Genomic DNA, 18,667 nt, shown 5'->3' on the forward strand with positions numbered 1-18,667 from the left:
ACAGAAAATTTTCATCACCGGAGAAAAGTGATGATTCACAAAGCATGTTTTTTTTTGGACACAGGGTCTCACACCATCACCCAGGCTGCAGTGCAGTGGCACAGTCAGGGCTTACTGCAGCCTCAACCTCCTGGGCTCAAGCAATCCTCCTACTACCTTAGGCTCCACAGTACCTGGAACTACAGGTGCATGCCACCACACCCAGCTAATTTTAAAATTTTCTGTAGAGACTGAATCTTCCTATGTGTTCAGGCTGGTCTTGAACTGGGCTCAAGCAATCATTCTTCCTTGGCTTCCCAAAATGTTGGGATTACAGGTGTGAGCCAACACACCTAGCCAGCACATTTTTTTTTTTTTTTTTTTTTGTAACAGAGGCTCACTCTTGTTGCCCAGGCTGGAGGGAAGTGGTGAGATCTCAGCTCACTGCAACCTCCGCCTCCCGGGTTCAAGTGATTCTCCTGTCTCAGCCTTCCAAGCTGGGAATATAGGTGCCCGGCACCAGGCCCCGACTAAGTTTTGTATTTTTTAGAAGAGATGGGATTTCAGCATGTTTGCCAGGCTGGTCTCGAACTCCTGACTTCAGGTGATCTGCCCTCCTCAGCCTCCCAAGTGTTGGGATTATAAGAGTGAGCCACTGTGCCAAGCCTCAGCCAGTGAACACTTTTAATCACTTAGCAACACTGCTTCATTGTCTCCAAAAAGTTGGTAATAATATCTTATGTGCCTTCCTAACTTGAAAGGCAGTATATTTGCTGTTTTAAATTATAAGAAAATTCTAATTTAAATTACCAGTTGTTACTCCAAAGCTCTCCAAAAACCTCAATGGTCAGCCTTCAACAACTAAGCCACAACAAAACCAAAGGCATCTGAGTAATCCTCCAAATAACTGTTAAAGTGTACAATGTCATTAAGAACATCTTTCATTCTACCCAATAATTACTGTCAGAAGCAAAGGCAGGTTAACAAAATTTAACTTTTCAGGCAACACTACTTTAGACAAGCAAAATATCACCTTCATTATGTAATTCCTATCCCCAAACCGTTATTATTCACAAATCATGTATTTCAAATATTTACATATTAAATAAATTATTGCACTGCTATTATATGCTGAAGCACTGACATGCACTTTAACAAAGACAACAAAAGGATATTAAAACAAGCTTCCAGTTATATTGTATTTATTTTTTTGTTTGTTTCTTTGTTTTGAGACAGGGTCTCACTCTGTTGCCTTAGCTGGAGTGCAGGGCGCAATCTCAGGTCACTGCAACCTCCGCTTCCTGGGTTCAGGAGATTCTCCTGCCTTGGCCTCCTGAGTAGCTGGAATTACGGGTGCGTCCTGCCATGCCTAGCTAATTTTTGTATTTTTAGTAGAGACAGGGTTTCACCATCTTGGTCAGGTTGGTTTCAAAGTCCTGAGATCTGCCAACCTCAGTCTCCCAAGGTGCTGGGATTACAGGCATGTGACACCACACCCGGCTCTGTATTTATTTCTAATTCTACATTTAGAAAATGTTAACTTATATCATTATAATCAACCATTTAACAGCCAAGGACTCTAGAAAACACCTGTTGATATGAATCCCTCAGCAACTCTTTCATTACCTGAGTTGTATTTAGTGCTGTGTTCACATTTTTAATAGCTTCTTCAAAATTCTCTTCATCTTCTGGAGCCCCATTTTCATTCTTTAGAATTCCTATTATAATGGGAAATTGTCAGCAAACAACAGCCCTTTTCCTTTCACTCCTCTGTTCCCCCATTATAAAAAATAACCTTGTCAGACTCTGCAGAATATTAAATCTTAATAAGAAATATGGCTCATCATTAGTCCTTAAAACTATACAAGGTGTGGCTCCTTAACTAATCCAGAGGCAAAGTAAAATAAAAGTTCATGATGGTATTATCTGACAAAGGTGTTAACAGAAATCCAATAAACACTTGCCTCTAGCAATTTGCTTTTCAAGCTTTATACTGTATTTAATTATATCCCATAATATTACCTTGTCTAATCAAATCTCTGAAGTCCTCTTTTTCTTTATACGTTTTAGGTATTCGTCCATTTGTCTAAATTGGTTAAAATTTTTAAAAATCTAGTTATTAAGAACTCAAAATACAAAAACCGAAAGTCTAAAGTATCCCCCATTCTCTACAAAAGATTTCATCAACAAATATAATTTCTCTGTGAAATCACAGGCTCACTTGACAGAAAACGGACACTGTGCCCATTTATCTACATTAACCCCCCCAACATTTTTATAACAACATTTATCAAATTTCATTTTGTTAATTAAAATTATCAGGATCACAAGAGGAACTGTTAGATTTAAATTTAAAAGCAGTCATTTGACCTACCATACAACCCCATAAGGAAAAAAAATTAATCTCCCATTTCCCACCAAGGAAATTCTTTATAATAAATTGAAAATACAGTTGCATATGAAATTTTTTTTAAAAAGGACATACTTCACTATACCACTGTGCTAAATATTTCGCTATGATCACAATCCATGGAGTATGGCTATGGTCCTAAAAATGAGAGACAATCAAAGAAAGTATCAGTATTATTAATTCTTCACTGTACCATCTAGTTTTCAACAAATTCAACATTATTTATGATCTCCTAATATATGCATAGTAATGAATAGAGGAAAATGAACTGAGTTAATAAAAACTACTTTACATATTTTTTTAGAGGTAGATACCTAGTATGTCATATATATACTATGATTGTCCCCATTATGCCTGGCATATACATCAGAGACTGCCATCCAAAAACACAGCTCAAATCTCGATTTCAGACACCAATCCTAAAGTAAGAAACCAGGATCTTCTGTTTTCTGATGAACCCAATAAACAACTGCATGTTAATTAATATGGAAGTGGGAAAAAATATATATACTCTTTAAATTATATTGTCTGTTATGTCATTATTTCTATTTGTTTAGAAAAAGGCCATAGAGAGGGCTTCTTGGAATTTTTTTTTTGGTTTCTGTTTTTTGTTTTAAAACTTTTTACGTTTGATTTTTGTGGGTACTTAATAGTGTATATATTTATGGGGTACATGCTTTGATACAGGCATGCAATATGAAATAAACACATCATGAAGAATGAGGTATCTGTATAGCATTTATCCCATCAAGCATTTACCCTTTATGTTAGAAACAATCTAATTAAACTATTTTTTAGTTATTTTAAAATGTATAACTAAGTTATTATTAACTATAGTCACCTTGTTGTGCTTTCAAGTAGTAAATCTTATTCATTCTTTCTCATTTTTTTTTGGTACCTAATAACCATTCCCATCCCATCTCCCCATCTGGAATATGTTAATGTCCAATTTCTTGACCTGGGTAGTGATTACACAGATGTTCTGTATATGTACTTTTCTTCAATAAAAACATTTTTTAATTTTGAGGAAAAATTAATATGTTGGAAACAAGGTCAAATGTTGTTACTGAGTAATCTGGATGACAAGAATATGGAGGTTTACAGGGTTTTCTCACTTTGGTATAATTCAAAAAATTTAGGTTAAAAAAAATGTTTTAAGCCTATCTACAAATGTAAGGTCACATACACTACCAACCTTTTTTTCCATATGATCCAAATCATAGGACTGAAAATGTTCTCTCAGTTCAGGAAATGGCTTATCTAGTCGTAGATCCTCTAATGCATTATCTGGATGAGATTCTATTACTGTGAAACAAAGAATTCAAAAGGATAAATTTAGTACTTTAAAAAAAAAGAGAGAGATGAGGTCTTGCTGTATCACCCAGGCTGAAGTGCTGTGGCACAATGATAGCTCACTGCTGGTTCAAACTCCTGGGCTGAAGGGATCCTCACACCTCAGCCTCCTGAGTAGGTGGGACTACAGAGTTGTGTCACTGTGCCCAGCTAATTTTTAAATGTTTTTGTAGAGATGGGGGTCTCACTCTGTCACCCAGGCTAGTCTCAAACTCCTGGATTCAAGGGCTCCTCCTGCCTCAGCCTCCCAAAGTCCTTGTATTAAAGGTGTGAGCCACCGTGCCCAGCTTAAAAAATAAACTTAATTATTTAGCAATACTGATGACAATATACTACATTATAGAAACTTAGGAAATTTTTAATTTTTAAATGGGCACAGGGCCCACAGACTTCACTGTTTTATTAAGGTACAATTTATATACAGTAAAATGCACAAATCTTAAGTCAACTATAAAGTTTCAGTAAAAATAAAACCATGATTCCTTTTGAACAGAATCTGTTGTAATTGAAAAAGCTCAAAATTGACAAAATGTATATGTACAGATAGTAACTAATGACCTATCCTTCCTCCTCTTGTGGTCTTCAGTAGACAGCATCACCATCTACCTAGCCTTCTTCCCCAGACACCTTATGGTCACCCTTCACTTCTTGCTTCCTTGGCTCCAATATCAGTCACTCCCCACTTCCTCATCTCACTCTGTACACTGCTCTTCACATGGGAGAGTACAGGGGAGTGTATAATTTCAGTGAGTGTTTACAGGTAGGCCTAGTTCTGTCACTTGCTAACTATGTGACCTCAGACAAACAATTTAAACTCTCATTGCCTCAGCATCATCTATAAAAGATATTAATGTATCTACAGGTTGTATATCTCTCTTATCCAAAATGCTTGGGACCATAAATGTTTTGGATTTTGTTCATATTTTGGCATATTTGCAAATACATACTAGATGAGCATCTCTAATCCAAAAATCTGAAGTCAGAAATGTTCCAATGAGCATTTCCTTTGAATGTCATGTCAGTGCTCAGAAAGTTTTGCATTTTGGAGCATTTCTGATTTTGGATTTTTGGACAAAGGATGCTCAATCTGTACCTTATAAAGGTTTTGGAAAGAGTAAATGAAATAATTATCATAAAGGCAGGCACAGTTAGCAATGTTGAATCTTCATTATTATCTACCCCTTCTTCTTCTCTTCCTAAATTAGGAAAAAGAACACTCTCTTTCTTTCTTAGGCCACTGCAAATTTCTAATAGCAATCCCTACCTCCAATCTTTGCCCCTTTAAATCCATTTACTTTTTTTTTTTTTGAGATGGAGTTTTGCTCTTGTTACCCAGGCTGGAGTGCAATGGCGCAATCTCGGCTCACTGCAACCTCTGCCTCCTGGGTTCAGGCAATTCTCCTGCCTCAGCCTCCTGAGTAGCTGGGATTACAGGCACGCGCCACCAGGCCCAGCTAATTTTTTGTATTTTTAGTAGAGACGGGGTTTCACCATGTTGACCAGGATGGTCTCGATACCGCGACCTCATGATCCACCCGCCTTGGCCTCCCAAAATGTTGGGATTACAGGCGTGAGCCACCGCGTCCGGCCTAAATCCATTTACTTTCTACTCAACTTCAAAGTGACCCATTTAAAATAAAATTTTTTCCTGCACTCTCCCACTTTCAACTCTTTTGTTCCCTCCCATCAGTTGACATCACTTTCAACTCTTAAATGGCTCACCACCAGCAGCCAGAGCTTATCCTGACAAGCACTCCCTAACTGCCAACACAGATATTACTCCTCAGTGATGCTACCAATACCAATAGCTATCATCGCATTAGCACAGTACCTGGGTCATAGTAAAAATGCTTTCTTGAGTAAATAAAGAGCATTGTATGAATACTGGATGAAAATTTTATAATGATCTAAGATTAAAATTTTATAAGTAAAGGGCTTATATCAACCCTCAGCTGCTTATAAATGACTTTGGTCTTCTACAACAGTTTCCTTGGGAACAGTAGTTAGGTAAATGTCTTTATTGTGTGAAACTGCACCTGAATTGAGAAAACCTAAAGCCTGCATGAGAATGAAATAAAAGATTGGAGGGGCCAGGGCAGTGGCTCACACTTGTAATCCCAGCACTTTAGGAGGCCAAGGCAGGTGGATCACCTGAGGTCAGGAGTTCAAGACCAGCCTGACCAACATGGTGAAACCCTGTCTCTACTAAAAACATAAAAAATTAGCCGGGCATGATGGCAGGTGCCTGTAATCCCAGCTACTTGAGAGGCTGAGGCAGGAGAATTGCCTGAATTCAAGAGGCAGAGTTACAGTGAGTCAAGATCATAACATTGCACTCTAGCCTGGGCAACAAGAGTAAAACTCCGTCTCCAAAAAAAAGAATGGAGTGGGGAAAGGTGGTGCAACTTCATGGGTCAGAGTGACCCATATCCACATTCCTTAGCTCTCCACAGTCATACATGCCCAATGTGAGTTAGGGGGCAAAAGAAGCTGGGTACTTGCATAGTTGCAGGATGTCCTAATAAGATCAAGAAACTATACCTGTTTTATCTCCTGCTTTGTATCCTTCTGTAATGCTACATAAAGAGTAGATTAAAGCCTATTGAATCTGATTGCCATTTTGAATCTGCAACTAGAGATGTGCTGCTACAAATTTACTTTGTAATTTAAAACTGACTTTCTAAATTGTCAAGTTTCTAAAATTATAGCTAACACAACCAATAGTAAGTCCATATGCTCTACAGTTTTACCTGGATGTTCTTTTATAATGATCCTCATATAACCAACTAGTCCATATGTCCTACAGATCAAAAGAGGGATCTGCGAATTCCAGAGGACATCTGCTAAGCGTAGTAATGTGCTGTTTAAAAAAAAAAAAAGGCAAAATATGAACATAAGCAAATGGAAATATGCCAAACATGAAACATGCCAAACCTGAAAATGTCTTAAAGCTACTTTCTTACTAAATAATAAATCCAAATAAATATAATTGCATTTACATAAGCAGGTCAAGAATATACTGAAAAGCAAACATTTCCACAGGCTGCAGTCTCAAAGAAAGTACATGTTTTGGACAAGAGGGATGTGAAACTCAAATGTGTCATATTAAGGAGAAATGTTAAAGAAAACTTCTAAACATTTCCATGATAAAGAAAAAATATATAACTCATGTATACACCCCCAAACAATTCCAATAACCAATTCACCCTCTCTCTCTTTTTTTTTTTTTTTTTTTGAGATAGGGTCTCACTCTGTTGCCCAGGCTGTGGCATGATCATGGCTCACTGCAGCCTTGACCTCCCGGGCTCAAGCAATTCTCCCATCCTAGCCTCCTGGGTAGCTGGGACCACATGCATGCATTCTGTCTGGCTAAATTTTGTATTTTTTGTAGACACAAGATTTTGCCATGTTTCCCAGGCTGGTCTTAAACTCCTGAGCTCAAGTGATCCACGTCTCAACCTCCCAAACTGCTGAAATTACAGGCATGAGTCACTGTACCAGCCTTCAATCATCAATTCTAACTAGTTTTTAATCACTAAAAATTAAAAACAACAACAACAAAAAAGAAACAATGATCAGTTTAACTGCTCTAAATATATTCCAAAGAGTTTCACATCTAAGGCCAGGTGAGCAAGACTCTGTCTCAAGAAAAAAAAAAGTTTCACATCTCAGTATTTTTCTCTTCCTCATCTTTTCAATGCTGGAACAGTTCTAAGAATTTCTTTTTTTTTTTTTTATTTATTTTTTTGAAACCAGGTCTCACCTAGGCTGAGTAGAGTAGAGGGGCGTGATCATGGCTTACTGCAGCCTCAACTTCCTGGGCTCCAGCAATCCTCCTACCTCAGCCTCCAGAGTAGCTGGGACCACAGGCATGAGCTACCACTCCTAGCTAATGTTTGTATTTTTTATTGAGATGGGGTTTTTCCATGTTGCCCAGGCTGGTTTCAAATTCCTGAGCTCAAGCAATCTACCCTCCTCAGCCTCCCAAAGTGCTGGGATTACAGGTGTGAGCCACCATGCCTGGCCAAGAATTTCAAATTTAAAGTTTCTATAGAATTTAAGAATTTTTAAAAATAATCATAGACTGTGCTGATAAAACAATGCAAATCAAATAAGATTAAAATAAAAACATATTAACATAAAAATTTACCTTTCAGGAAGCTGAGTTGCAACCACAACAGTAAACCTACAGAAAAATGAAGGATCATTGTCTAGAAGGTTTTCTGGACTCTAAATAGGACAGCAAAGAAAAAAAACCCAACAATTTCACAATCATATTAAACATGGCAGAAATAGTTAAGCTATTTTACAACAAATGAGGCAACAAATCCAATTCAACTAATCATAAATGATACAAAGATTCAAAATTCTAAATTTCTAGGGCTTTGAATTATTTTAAAAAATTGTATTTCAGCAGACATAAAAATGTGTGTACATATATACCTCTTCCACAAAACTTCCAGAGACATCGCTATTTAATTCTTGTAAGAATTCCATGGCAGCTTGAGCTCGGTTCTTTTTAAAAACAAAGCATTTAACTTGAATTAGAAAAAAGTTTGGTCACAATATAATCCCCCAATTTATGGAACAGGCAAACATACTGTAAAACTATCCAAATTTCATATGTAAGTATGACAACTCTGTTTCCCTTCTTTTTTCTTTTTAGAGACAGGCTTTTGCTCTGTTACCCAGTTTGAAGCATAGTGGCCTGATCATAGCTCACTGCAGCCTCAAACTCCTAGGCTTAAGCAATCCTCCTGCCTCAGCCTCTCAAGTAGGTGGGACTACAGGCACGTGCTACCATGCCCAGCTAATTAAAAAAAAATATTTTGTAGAGGCAGGGTCTTGCCATGTTGCCCAGGCTGGTCTTGAACTCCTGGCCTCAAGCAATCCTCCTGCCTTGACCTCCCAAAGTGCTGAGACTACAGGCATGAGCCACCAGTCCCAGCCAATTCTGCTTCCCCTAGTGTTTATGACTCAACAGAATATTACTTAAAACAAAGGAAAACCATCATTATCCAGAGTTCTCAAACAACATTTTTGTACTCAACTTTTTTGATTTGACAAATGACCAAAAAACTCTAGGTAGCAGGCAGGGATATCCTAGATCATGTTCAGACTCACTGTCACCCCCCAAATCTAGAATCCTGTACAAAAGTGGTTAATCACTATGCTAACAGTCATTTCACTAAGTTGACTAATATGGTTTCATAAGATTTTTTAATTTGAAATACAAAGATAGAACATCTTCTGGCTCTTATTAAAAATTCTGTCAACTAGAATCCATCTTCTGAATATTACATTACTCAAGATTTAGCTTTAATACAGGATACAATGTATAAGCACAGATAGTACTTCTAAGTTTTTAAACCACCAAACATATGAAGATTTACAAGATTAGAAAAATTTGGTAACTTTTTCTCAGAGAAATAATATGCTTTTTTAAAGTCAAAGCTTTTCAAACAATCAAAGCATAGTGGCACCATTAGATCCTCAAGTGCAACTATATTCTCTAACAAATTGTTTACCTTGCCGATACTGCTTCTTTGAAGGAAGAAACTAAAGTGAACAGAATAAAGGGAAAAAAAGTAAAGCTTACTAATTTTAAAGGAAAAGCTCTTTGTAATAGCATGCATATTCATTCATAGTATAAAACAAGCTATATTGTGATTACAGATGGTAATGGCCTTCCTAGAGGAAGAAAATCAGATAGGCTTATAAACAAAGATAGGCTAATAAGTCAATGTTTCTTTTCCAAAGTGTGTACCACTTTGGGAAATGTGAATATCACAAGATCCTCTGAGAAAAAAGGGTTCCTTGGCTAAAAAAAGTTTGGGAAACACCATATGCTATATTTCCCTCTTGGAAATTCATAATATACATAAAACATATGATACTAAAATTTTTTTTTTTTGAGATGGAGTCTTACTCTGTCGCCAGGCTGGAGTGCAGTGGTACTATCTCAGCTCACTGCAACCTCTGACTCCCTGGTTGAAGGGATTCTCCTGCCTCAGCCTCCCGAGTAGCTGAGATTACAGGCAAGCGCCACCGCACCCAGCTAATTTTTTGTATTTTTAGTAGCGATGGAGTTTCTCCATGTTGGTCAGGCTAGTCCCAAACTCCCGACCTGAGGGGATTTACCTGCCTTGGCCTCCCAAAGTGCTGGGACTACAGGCATGAGCCACCGTGTCCAGCCAACTTTTTGCATTTTTAGTAGAGATTGGGTTTTGCTATGTTGGCCAGGCTGGTCTTGAACTCCTGACCTCAAGTGATCTGCCCGCCTCAGCCTCTCAAAGTGCTGGCATTACAGGCCTGAGCCACTGCACCCTGCCACTAAAATCTTAAGGTAAAGAAATTTTAACTTTATTTGATCCATTTCCCAAACTAATTTGACCATGGAACCCACCGGCCCATTTAACAGCTTTTAACATTCTCTAGAACCAGTGTTCCATAGATTAGTCTCGGTGTACTGAACCATTTGTTTTTGCACGTAACTATAACAGATTTATTCAGACTTCCTCCCACACATACCCTTGACATGTCTCAAGGCCCAGATATGAGGCTGCTGATCAGAGTCAAGATGCCATTTTTTGGCATAAACTCACTGGCTCCATAGAAAAAACTCTATTTTTATCACATTCTACTCTAACCAACCAAGTAAGCAAAGAGAACAAGATTTCTTTATACATGTCAATAAAAAGGCTGTTCTGTGCCTAGCAGAAACTGGCACTACCACCCAAAGAAAAGGCATCAAAACTAAATATGAACTAATTGTTGGTTTTCCTTATATTTACTCACTGTTGTTATTACTGACAAATACAATGAAAGATACCAGACTTCAAGCCCCTGAAAAAGTGCGGAGCATTAAATCCAAATTTGGGAATGCTCTGAAAATCTACATATAATCTTTAAAGAATAATATACAGGCCATCTTTAAAACAGCATTTCGTAGACACAGTATAAAGTGATATACGCCTAGACTAAGCTGAGAAGACATACAGGTATTATTGTTAATTATATGTGATTATATAGGAGTCAGTGCAAGAGCTTAGAAGTGTCCATATTACATGAATAAACAAATAATGACTACTCTTTTATATTCATAACAATCCAGTAATGATGAGTACCTTTTATTAATGGCCCATTTGCCAAATGCTGTATTGCACTTTACCTGTATTATCTCACTTCCTCCTCACCATAATCCCAAACAAAGATGACTTCCACTGAGAGCCGAGTCACCCTGACTGAAGCTAGGATTCAGGACTTGCCTTCCCATGAAAGTGCACTGCCTTCCTTAACATGTATATATTTGAAAAGAATAGAACATACTTGTTTCCAGCATCTTCTCCGCTGACCTGATTGCCATCAATAATTGTAAACGAACCAACACCTGAGAGCCAAAACAGAGTAAGTCAGGAATGTACAGTTCTAGGTCATAATCTTAAAGAAGTAAATTTAGAACACAACCACAAAACTACATTACCTGGTAGTACCAAGTTTTTAAGAATTTCAGTTCCTGTGGCTGTTGCATTTATTAGGCAAACATGAGCAGATTCTAAAGCCTCTTGCCCATGATCACCCCACAACCTACAAAAGAGACACAAATTTGACATGTTTAAAGCTTTCATGACAATACAGCTTTCTTATTTGAATAGTGATCTTTTTTTTTCTTTTTGAGACGGCCTCTTATTCTGTCACCAGGCTGGAGTGCAGTGGAGTGATCAGTGCAATCTCCACCTCCTGGGTTCAAGTGATTCTTCTGCCTCAGCCTCCCTAGGAGCTGGTCCTACAGGCACATCCCACCACGCCCGGCTAGTTTTCTATATTTTTAGTAAAGATGGAGTTTCACCACGTTAGCCAGGATGGTCTGGATCTCCTGACCTCATGATCCGCCCACCTCGGCCTCCCAAAGTGCTGGGATTACAGGCATGGGCCACCATGCCTGGACTCATTTATTCTTAAGTTATGTTAGATGCATTTAAGTTAAGTTAGATGTATTTAAGATCTTGACATAGGGCTTGTTACTGTGACTTCTCCAAGGATGGGCAAAACCTTTACCAAGAAAACTGAATTATCATCTGAAAAGCCTCACGTCAACTTCTACAGGAGTGCTTTAAAGTATAATACCCAATGAACATTCTAAGAGCATGATTAATGTGCCTTCCCCATCACCTAATCTAAAGCAGATTACTCCTTATTACGTAACCAGTATGTCCTCCAGAGCATATGACAAGCAACTGCCTCATTTTTCTTTTTTTTTTTTTGAGACAGGGTCTCACTGTGTTGTCCAGGCTGGTCTTGAACTACTGGGTTCAAGCATTTCTCTGGCCTCAGCCTCTAGAGTTGCTGGGACTTCAGGCACAAGCCACTGCACCTGGCTTCATTTGTTTTTGTTTGCTGGGCATCCATCTTTCCACTCCACTCTTAGCTTTGTAAGGGCCCAGACAGCTGTCAAATGTGTGGAGGAATCGCCTGGAAGAACCAGATGGACTGTAAATGCCCGTTTTCTCCATGAAAGTATAGCACGCAGAAGACACCTGACATATATTTGATGGATGCTTGAATAGCTGGAGAGTAAACTTAAGAATACTGGTTCATCAGGGAGGCAAAGGTTGCAGTGAGCCAAGATTGCACCACTGCACTCCAGCCTGGTGCCTGGCAACAGAGCAAGACTCTGTCTCAAAAAAAAAAAAAAATAAAATAATAATAATAATAATAATACTGGTTCATTTCAGCTGGGCGAGGTGGTTCACGCCTGTAATCCCAGCACTTTGGGAGGCCAAGGCAGGCGGATCACCTGAGGTCAGGTGTTCAAGGACAGACTGGCCAACATGGTGAAACCCTGTCTCTACTAAAAATATAAAAATTAGCTGGGTACACACCTGTAATCCTAGCTACTTGGGAGGCTGAGGCACAAATCGCTTGACCCCGAGAAGCAGAGGTTGCAGTGAGCCAAGATCATGCCACTGCACTCCAGCCTGGGTGACAGAGTGAGACTCGGTCTCAAAAAAAAAAAAAAAAAGAATCCTGGTATGCCTCTAAGTAACATGTTTCAAGAAGAGGTAAAACGTATTCAGTCCTCTCTAACTTGCTGGCCCAATTAAGGTGAAGCCAGGAGGGCCGTATTGACTGCTGCATTTTGCTTCTAACTGCTTCCCTTTGACAGTTCAAAACCAATAACCAGTTCTCACTATGAAAGGTAAAGTTTGGGACTTAAATGGAATGTCTTCAGCAAAACCCCTCTTTTGTTAGAGTTGCTAAGTAACCTCAACTATCTTCTCAGCTCTGTCACACGTATGGTTATACCTGCATTCAAAACAGACAAACTCCAATAATTTACAAGAAAACCTAAGTTGGTTATAAGGACTGTCACCTTTCTTTCTTTTCCTAAAAGCTTGGGAGCAGGATGTAACTGTGTACCTCCAAAAAACCCAGAAGAGCCTGACTTTACATCCTGGCTCAAGATATGGGGAACTCTGTGCAAGTTACCTAACTTCTCCAAGACTCAGTTTCCCTAATTGTAAAGCACAGGAAATGGCTGCTTTCAAGGGTGCTCTCAGACTTAAGTGCCTCTAATACAACACTAGGCTGGTGGTACAAACAGAAACTCCAGTCCTTGGAGATACATAACTTCTGTTGTCTCAGAGGCTCCAGGAAGAGGAAGCCAAGCAGCTTTGTTACTTCCACAGCCTCAAGATATAGAAGACGCTCAATAAATAAGCAATGGGGAGTGAAAGAAAAGGCAAGGGTGGGGAAGTAGCCAAGGACCCTCCTGATGGCTTGGGCCTGCAATGCCCATTAAGGTAGCCGCCAGCTACACGTACTACTGAGCAACGAGGCTAGTGTTAACTGAGATGTACTGTAAGTGTAGAAGGCAGTATTTCTAAGACAGTTTTGGGTTTTCTTTTTTTTAAAGAGTCTCGCTCTGTCACCCAGGCTGGAGTGCAGTGGCGTGATTTCAGCTCACTGAAACCTACACCTCCTGGATTCAAACGATTTTCTGGCCTCAGCCTCCAGAGTAACTGGGATTACAGGCGCGCGCCACCACACCCGGCTAATTTTTGAATTTTTAATAAAGATGAGGTTTGACCATGGTGCCCAGGCTGGTCTCAAATTCCTGACCTCAAACTCCTGATCCACCCGCCTCCGCCTCCCATAGTGCTGTGATTACAGGCGTGAGCCACCATGCCCGTCTTCCAAGACAGTTTTAAAAAGGAAAATACTCATGACCATCCTGCAAGGTGGCAAGATCCCGTTTCTACAAAAAACATAAAATATTTTTTAAAATTAAGTAAAATGTCTTCATAACTTCTTATGTTGATTACTTGTTAAGATAGTAATATTTTGGACATATTGGGTTAAATTGTATTTAAAAATAATTTTCACCTATTTCTTTTTACTTTTAGAGTGGTTACTATAAAATTTATAATTAAATTTGTGATTCACATGAGACTGGCATTACATTTCCATTGGACAGCGCTGGTGAGAACAAAACCGAACCCTCTATGCCGCTCTTGCGGCAGGGATGGGGTGCGTTCTGGGCCTCCCCATTCTGAAAACCAGGAGCCTGGGCGCGGCGAGGCGGGGCGGGCAGCCGCGCTAGCGACCGGGCTTGGCAATGGGGACTGCGTGTCCCGAATCGCACACCGCGTGGCGGGGAAAGGGGTCCTGGTCCTCGCGGAGCACCCTCGGCCCGGGGCGGGAGGCCAGAGCGCCGGCTTCCCGCGCCCCACACGGCCCGGCCCAGCCTGAAAGGAGGCCTGAGGGAGGCCCGATCGCGCCGCCTGCGCCCTTAGGCCCGGCCCGGACTCAGGGAAGCCCGCCGGCCCACCCTCGGCTCGGTGAGCCCCGGCTCACCTCAGCTGCCGGTCGTACTTCTGCTCCTTGAGCAGCTTCCCCGGCTGCGCCATGGCCGCGCCCGCCGCGCGGAGAACCGGGGAGCCCCCGCAGAGCGCCGCCACCAGCTCTACGAGCGCGCAGGCGCACTGAGCGCCCCTCCGCCGCCACCGCCTCCTGCGCGCTGCCCGCAGGGGGCGCCGCACTGCACTGCGCACGCGTCACGGGTACACTAAGGGCGTAAGCGGCCCCGGCCCCGAGCAGGTCTGGGGATCTCGGTCCCAGTAGGCAGGAGGGGCAGCCCCGCTAGCCTACCAATTCGCGGTCTGGCCGTGCAGCATTTGGGGGCGACTGGGGCCTTGGAATCAGGCACACTTGTATTTTGACCACTTAACTGGTTGTGAGATCTCTTTACCTCTCAAATCCTCCGTTTGCTCACCTGTGCAGTGGGGATAAATGGGTTCCAAGTGTCTTTGGCCTTAAATGAGAATTTGAATACAGGAGGCCAGACTCCCCCAAAGTCTTGCATGAATAATAACTTTCGTTGTGATTATCATTATTTTTCACCCATTTCTTCCTCTCATGAAAAAGCCCACAAGCCTATTTTGAATCACAAACTCCCTGCTGCAGATGCAAACAAGTCCAGGGCTCTGTTGTTGAAGAGTTTAGTCTGGTGAAGGGAGAGGGTCAGTAAACAAGCACTCACCAGACAATGTGGCCTTCCTGTAGATAGAGGGAAGTAGCGTGCTCAGGGTGCACAGAACAAGCTCCCCACTCGCCCTCTCCAAGAATGTTTCATGTGGTGTGGAGATGGAAGGGTTTTTTTTGTTTTGTTTTGTTTTTTGAAACAGGATCTCACTCTATTGCTCAGGCTGGAGTTCGGTGGTGCAGTCTTAATCCACTGCAGCCTTAAGCTTCTGGGCAGCAATCCTCCCACCTCAGCCTCCCAAGTAGCTAGGACTACAGACGTGCACCACCACACCCAACTAATTTTTGTATTTTTTGTAGAGACAGGGTTTTGCCATGGTCCAGGTTGGTCTCAAACTCCTGGGCTCAAGCGATCTGCCCACCTTAGCCTCCCAATGTGCTCAGATTACAGGCATGAGCCACCGTGCCCAGCTGGAAGGGTGTTTTAAGCATAAGGAACAGCAGGTGCCATCTCTAAGAGGCAAAGAAGGCATAGCAAGCCGCAGGTGCTAGAGTAAGTTGGTCAGGTGAAGAATCAGGGGTGGTTTGGAAGGTTTGAGACAAAGCTGGGACGGGCTGGGTTCAGAGGACTGCGAACATAGATTCAAGGAGGAATTTAAAGTCCTCCACTTCCTGAAAAGACCCTCTTCTCAGGAAGAGAATAGCTGTCTTGTGGGGATGGCAGGCCATGGAAGGAGGTTTTGTTTCATGAGGACAACTGGGAGGGGGGTGGTGCTGAAGACAAGGTGACCGTCTGGAATAAAGATGAAGACTCCTTCCTCTCTTATCTTCCAGACCCTACAGGCACCTTCAGGTTAATAACTCCCTGAAATAAGGTGGAAATGAGTACGGATTCCCCACCCCCAACCGCCTAGGTTAGGAACCAGAGTGGTGGCACAGTTTGATGGTAATGATGCAGTGGTGATAAGTTGCACTTTCCCCTGGGCGTGTTCTCCAGACCAGGGTGAGAGTACACCCTTACATACCTTCCCTTGTCCTTACTCAACTCTCATGGAACACAACTGATGAGAAACAGAGGCGTGAGGCTTTCCCAGCTCATCATGTGTTTGTGCTGTCACATTTCCTTCTCCAAGTGAACAAGTGAAATATAAGGGATAATAAAATACACTCCAGGAAAGTAGGAAGGTCAAAAGGCAGCAGATGAGAGTTCACTGCTTTGCTTCTCATGCCCATGGACTTCAGGAAAGGAAATATCCTCAAATTTGGTAGAGGGCGAGTCATAGTGCCTGTGAAGAAGTAAATTACTTTGAAAAGGCTTGTGTTAGAGGCCGGGTATGGTGGCTCATGCCTGTAATCCAAGCACTTTGGAGGCCAAGGCAGGCGGATCACCTGCAGTTGGGAGTTCAAGACCAGCCTGACCAACATGGTGAAACTCCATCTTTAAAAAAAAAAAAGAAGAAGAAGTTAAGAAAAGGTTTGTGTTGGTGGTGTCTGTAAAATGATAACTCAGGGTGTCAGTTTCCTAGGAATGTTGTAACAAAGAACCACAAACCAGGTGGCTTAAAACAAGAGAAATTTATTGTCTTACAGTTCTGGAGGCTGGAGGTCTACAATCAAAGTGTGGGCAAGACTATGCTCCTTCTGAAACCTGTAGGGGAAAATCTGTCCTTGCTTCTTCTTGGCTTCCTGGGGTTTGCTGGCAATCCTTGGCTAGCAGCCACAGCACTTCAATCTCTGCCTCACCGCTACATGGCATGCTCCCCTCATCTCTCTGTTTCTCCTCTCATAAGGACACAAGTCACATTGGATTAGAGCTCATGCTGATGACTTCATCTTAACTGGATTAATTACACTTGCAAAGACCCTATATTTAAATAAGATCTCCACAGGTACTGGCAGGTTAGGACTTCAGTAACTTCTGGGGAAGACATAATTCAGCCCGTACCCAGCACCTTTGTATTAATATTATTTTTTAGAGGCAGGGTCTCACTATATTGCCCACACTTGTCTCAAACTCCTGGGTTCAAGCAGTCCTCCCACCTCAGCCCCCCGAAGTACTGGGACTACAGGCCTGAGTCACTGAGCCTGGCCCTGCCCATTTTGTAATAGGGTTATTTTTTTATTTTTATTGAGTGGTCTGATTTGTACATTTTAGATATTAGTCCCTGATCTAATGTATAGTTTGTAAATATTTTTTCTCAATCTGTGGGTTGTCTCTTTACTCTGTCATTTCCTTTGCTGTGCAGAAGCTTTTTAATTTGGTATAAACACATTTATCTATTTTTTCTTTTGTTCCCTATGCTTTTGGAGTCTGGTCACTATTTTTTGGTGGGGTGAGGGACAGGATCTCATTGTTTCACCTGAGCTTCAGTGCAGTGGTTATAATCATGGCTCACTGTAGCCTCAACCTCCTGGCCTCAAGCAATCCTCCTGCTTCAGCCTTCTAAGCAGCTGGGACTACAGGCACCCACTGCCATGCTTGGCTAATTTTTATATTATTTTCTGTAGAGATGAAAGTGAAAATAATGATAATAATTCAACCCATAAAACCATGTAAAAGTGCCTATGCTGGAAGAGGAGAGACTGATCAAACATAGTTCTTTTGATGGCCCTGCCATGAAAGAACTCAAGGTGAGTCCTCCCTGTTGTGGAGGGTGGAAACTAGAGGTATCAGACCAGGAAGCCATGGTGTAATTCCTTTAAGCTATTGGTTTTCAAACTGTGGTCCTGGACCAGTAGCATCGACATCACTTTGGAAACTTGTTAGAAAGGCAAATTCTTGTCTGGGTGCAGTGGCTCATGCCTGTAATCCCAGCACTTTGGGAGGCCAAGACAGGAGGATTCTTTGAGGCCAGGAGTTCGAGACTAGCCTGGGTAACACAGAAGACTCTGTCTCTACAAAATAAATAAATAAATAAATAAAAATAAAAAATTAGCCAGGTGTGGTGGTGTATGCCTTTAGTCCAGTTATTTAGGAGGCAGAGGTGGGAGGATCACTTGACCCCAGGAGTTTGTGGTTGCAGTGAGCTATGATCTCTACGATCTCGCTACTGCACTCCAGCCTAGGCAACAGAGCAAGATGCTCTCCCCCCGTCTCTTAAAAAAAAAAATTAAGCATTAAAAAAAAAGAAAGCCAGGTAAGGTGGCTCACTCCTGTAATCCCAACACTTAAGACGGTGAGGCAGGAGGATTTCTTGAGCCTAGGAGTTTGAAACCAGCCTCGGTGACATAGTGAGAACTTGTCTCTGGAAAAAAAAAAGAAAAATTCAAATTCTTGGAACTTACCCATACCTGCTGAATCAGAAACTATAGAGTGAGGCACAGGCAACTGTTTTAACCAGTCATCCAGGTGTTTCTGATACGTGCTTGATCCTACCCTGGCTTACTGAGCACTTACTATGATGCCAGGCAGGCCCCTGACATGCATCATCTTGTGAGCTC

General features: G+C 41.4%; 1 protein-coding gene across 6 annotated transcripts in view; it reads right to left on the reverse strand.

The window, feature by feature from the left end:
• Positions 1-14,729, reverse strand: part of NAE1 (NEDD8 activating enzyme E1 subunit 1) — a 28,280-nt gene extending 13,551 nt beyond the window's left edge. For 3 of the 6 annotated variants that reach the window (XR_008478208.2, XM_002761052.6, XM_054248679.2), the window contains exons 1-11: positions 14,600-14,729; positions 11,226-11,329; positions 11,072-11,132; positions 9,271-9,301; positions 8,186-8,257; positions 7,893-7,972; positions 6,493-6,602; positions 3,585-3,694; positions 2,465-2,527; positions 2,002-2,065; positions 1,606-1,697 (exon numbers count right to left, since the gene is read on the reverse strand). Coding sequence is in view for 5 of the 6 variants with exons in the window: in XM_002761052.6 (XP_002761098.1) it covers positions 1,606-1,697; positions 2,002-2,065; positions 2,465-2,527; positions 3,585-3,694; positions 6,493-6,602; positions 7,893-7,972; positions 8,186-8,257; positions 9,271-9,301; positions 11,072-11,132; positions 11,226-11,329; positions 14,600-14,652 (840 nt within the window). In the remaining variant the exon portion in view is untranslated. The remainder of the gene's footprint in view (positions 1-1,605; positions 1,698-2,001; positions 2,066-2,464; positions 2,528-3,584; positions 3,695-6,492; positions 6,603-7,892; positions 7,973-8,185; positions 8,258-9,270; positions 9,302-11,071; positions 11,133-11,225; positions 11,330-14,599) is intronic. The other 3 variants (XM_008986010.5, XM_054248681.2, XM_054248683.2) reach the window with 2 other exon arrangements.
• Between the last annotated feature and the right edge of the window lie 3,938 nt (positions 14,730-18,667).

The sequence above is a fragment of the Callithrix jacchus genome, chromosome 20, assembly GCF_049354715.1.
Source record: "Callithrix jacchus isolate 240 chromosome 20, calJac240_pri, whole genome shotgun sequence".
In the NCBI taxonomy this organism is placed as follows: domain Eukaryota; kingdom Metazoa; phylum Chordata; class Mammalia; order Primates; family Cebidae; genus Callithrix; species Callithrix jacchus.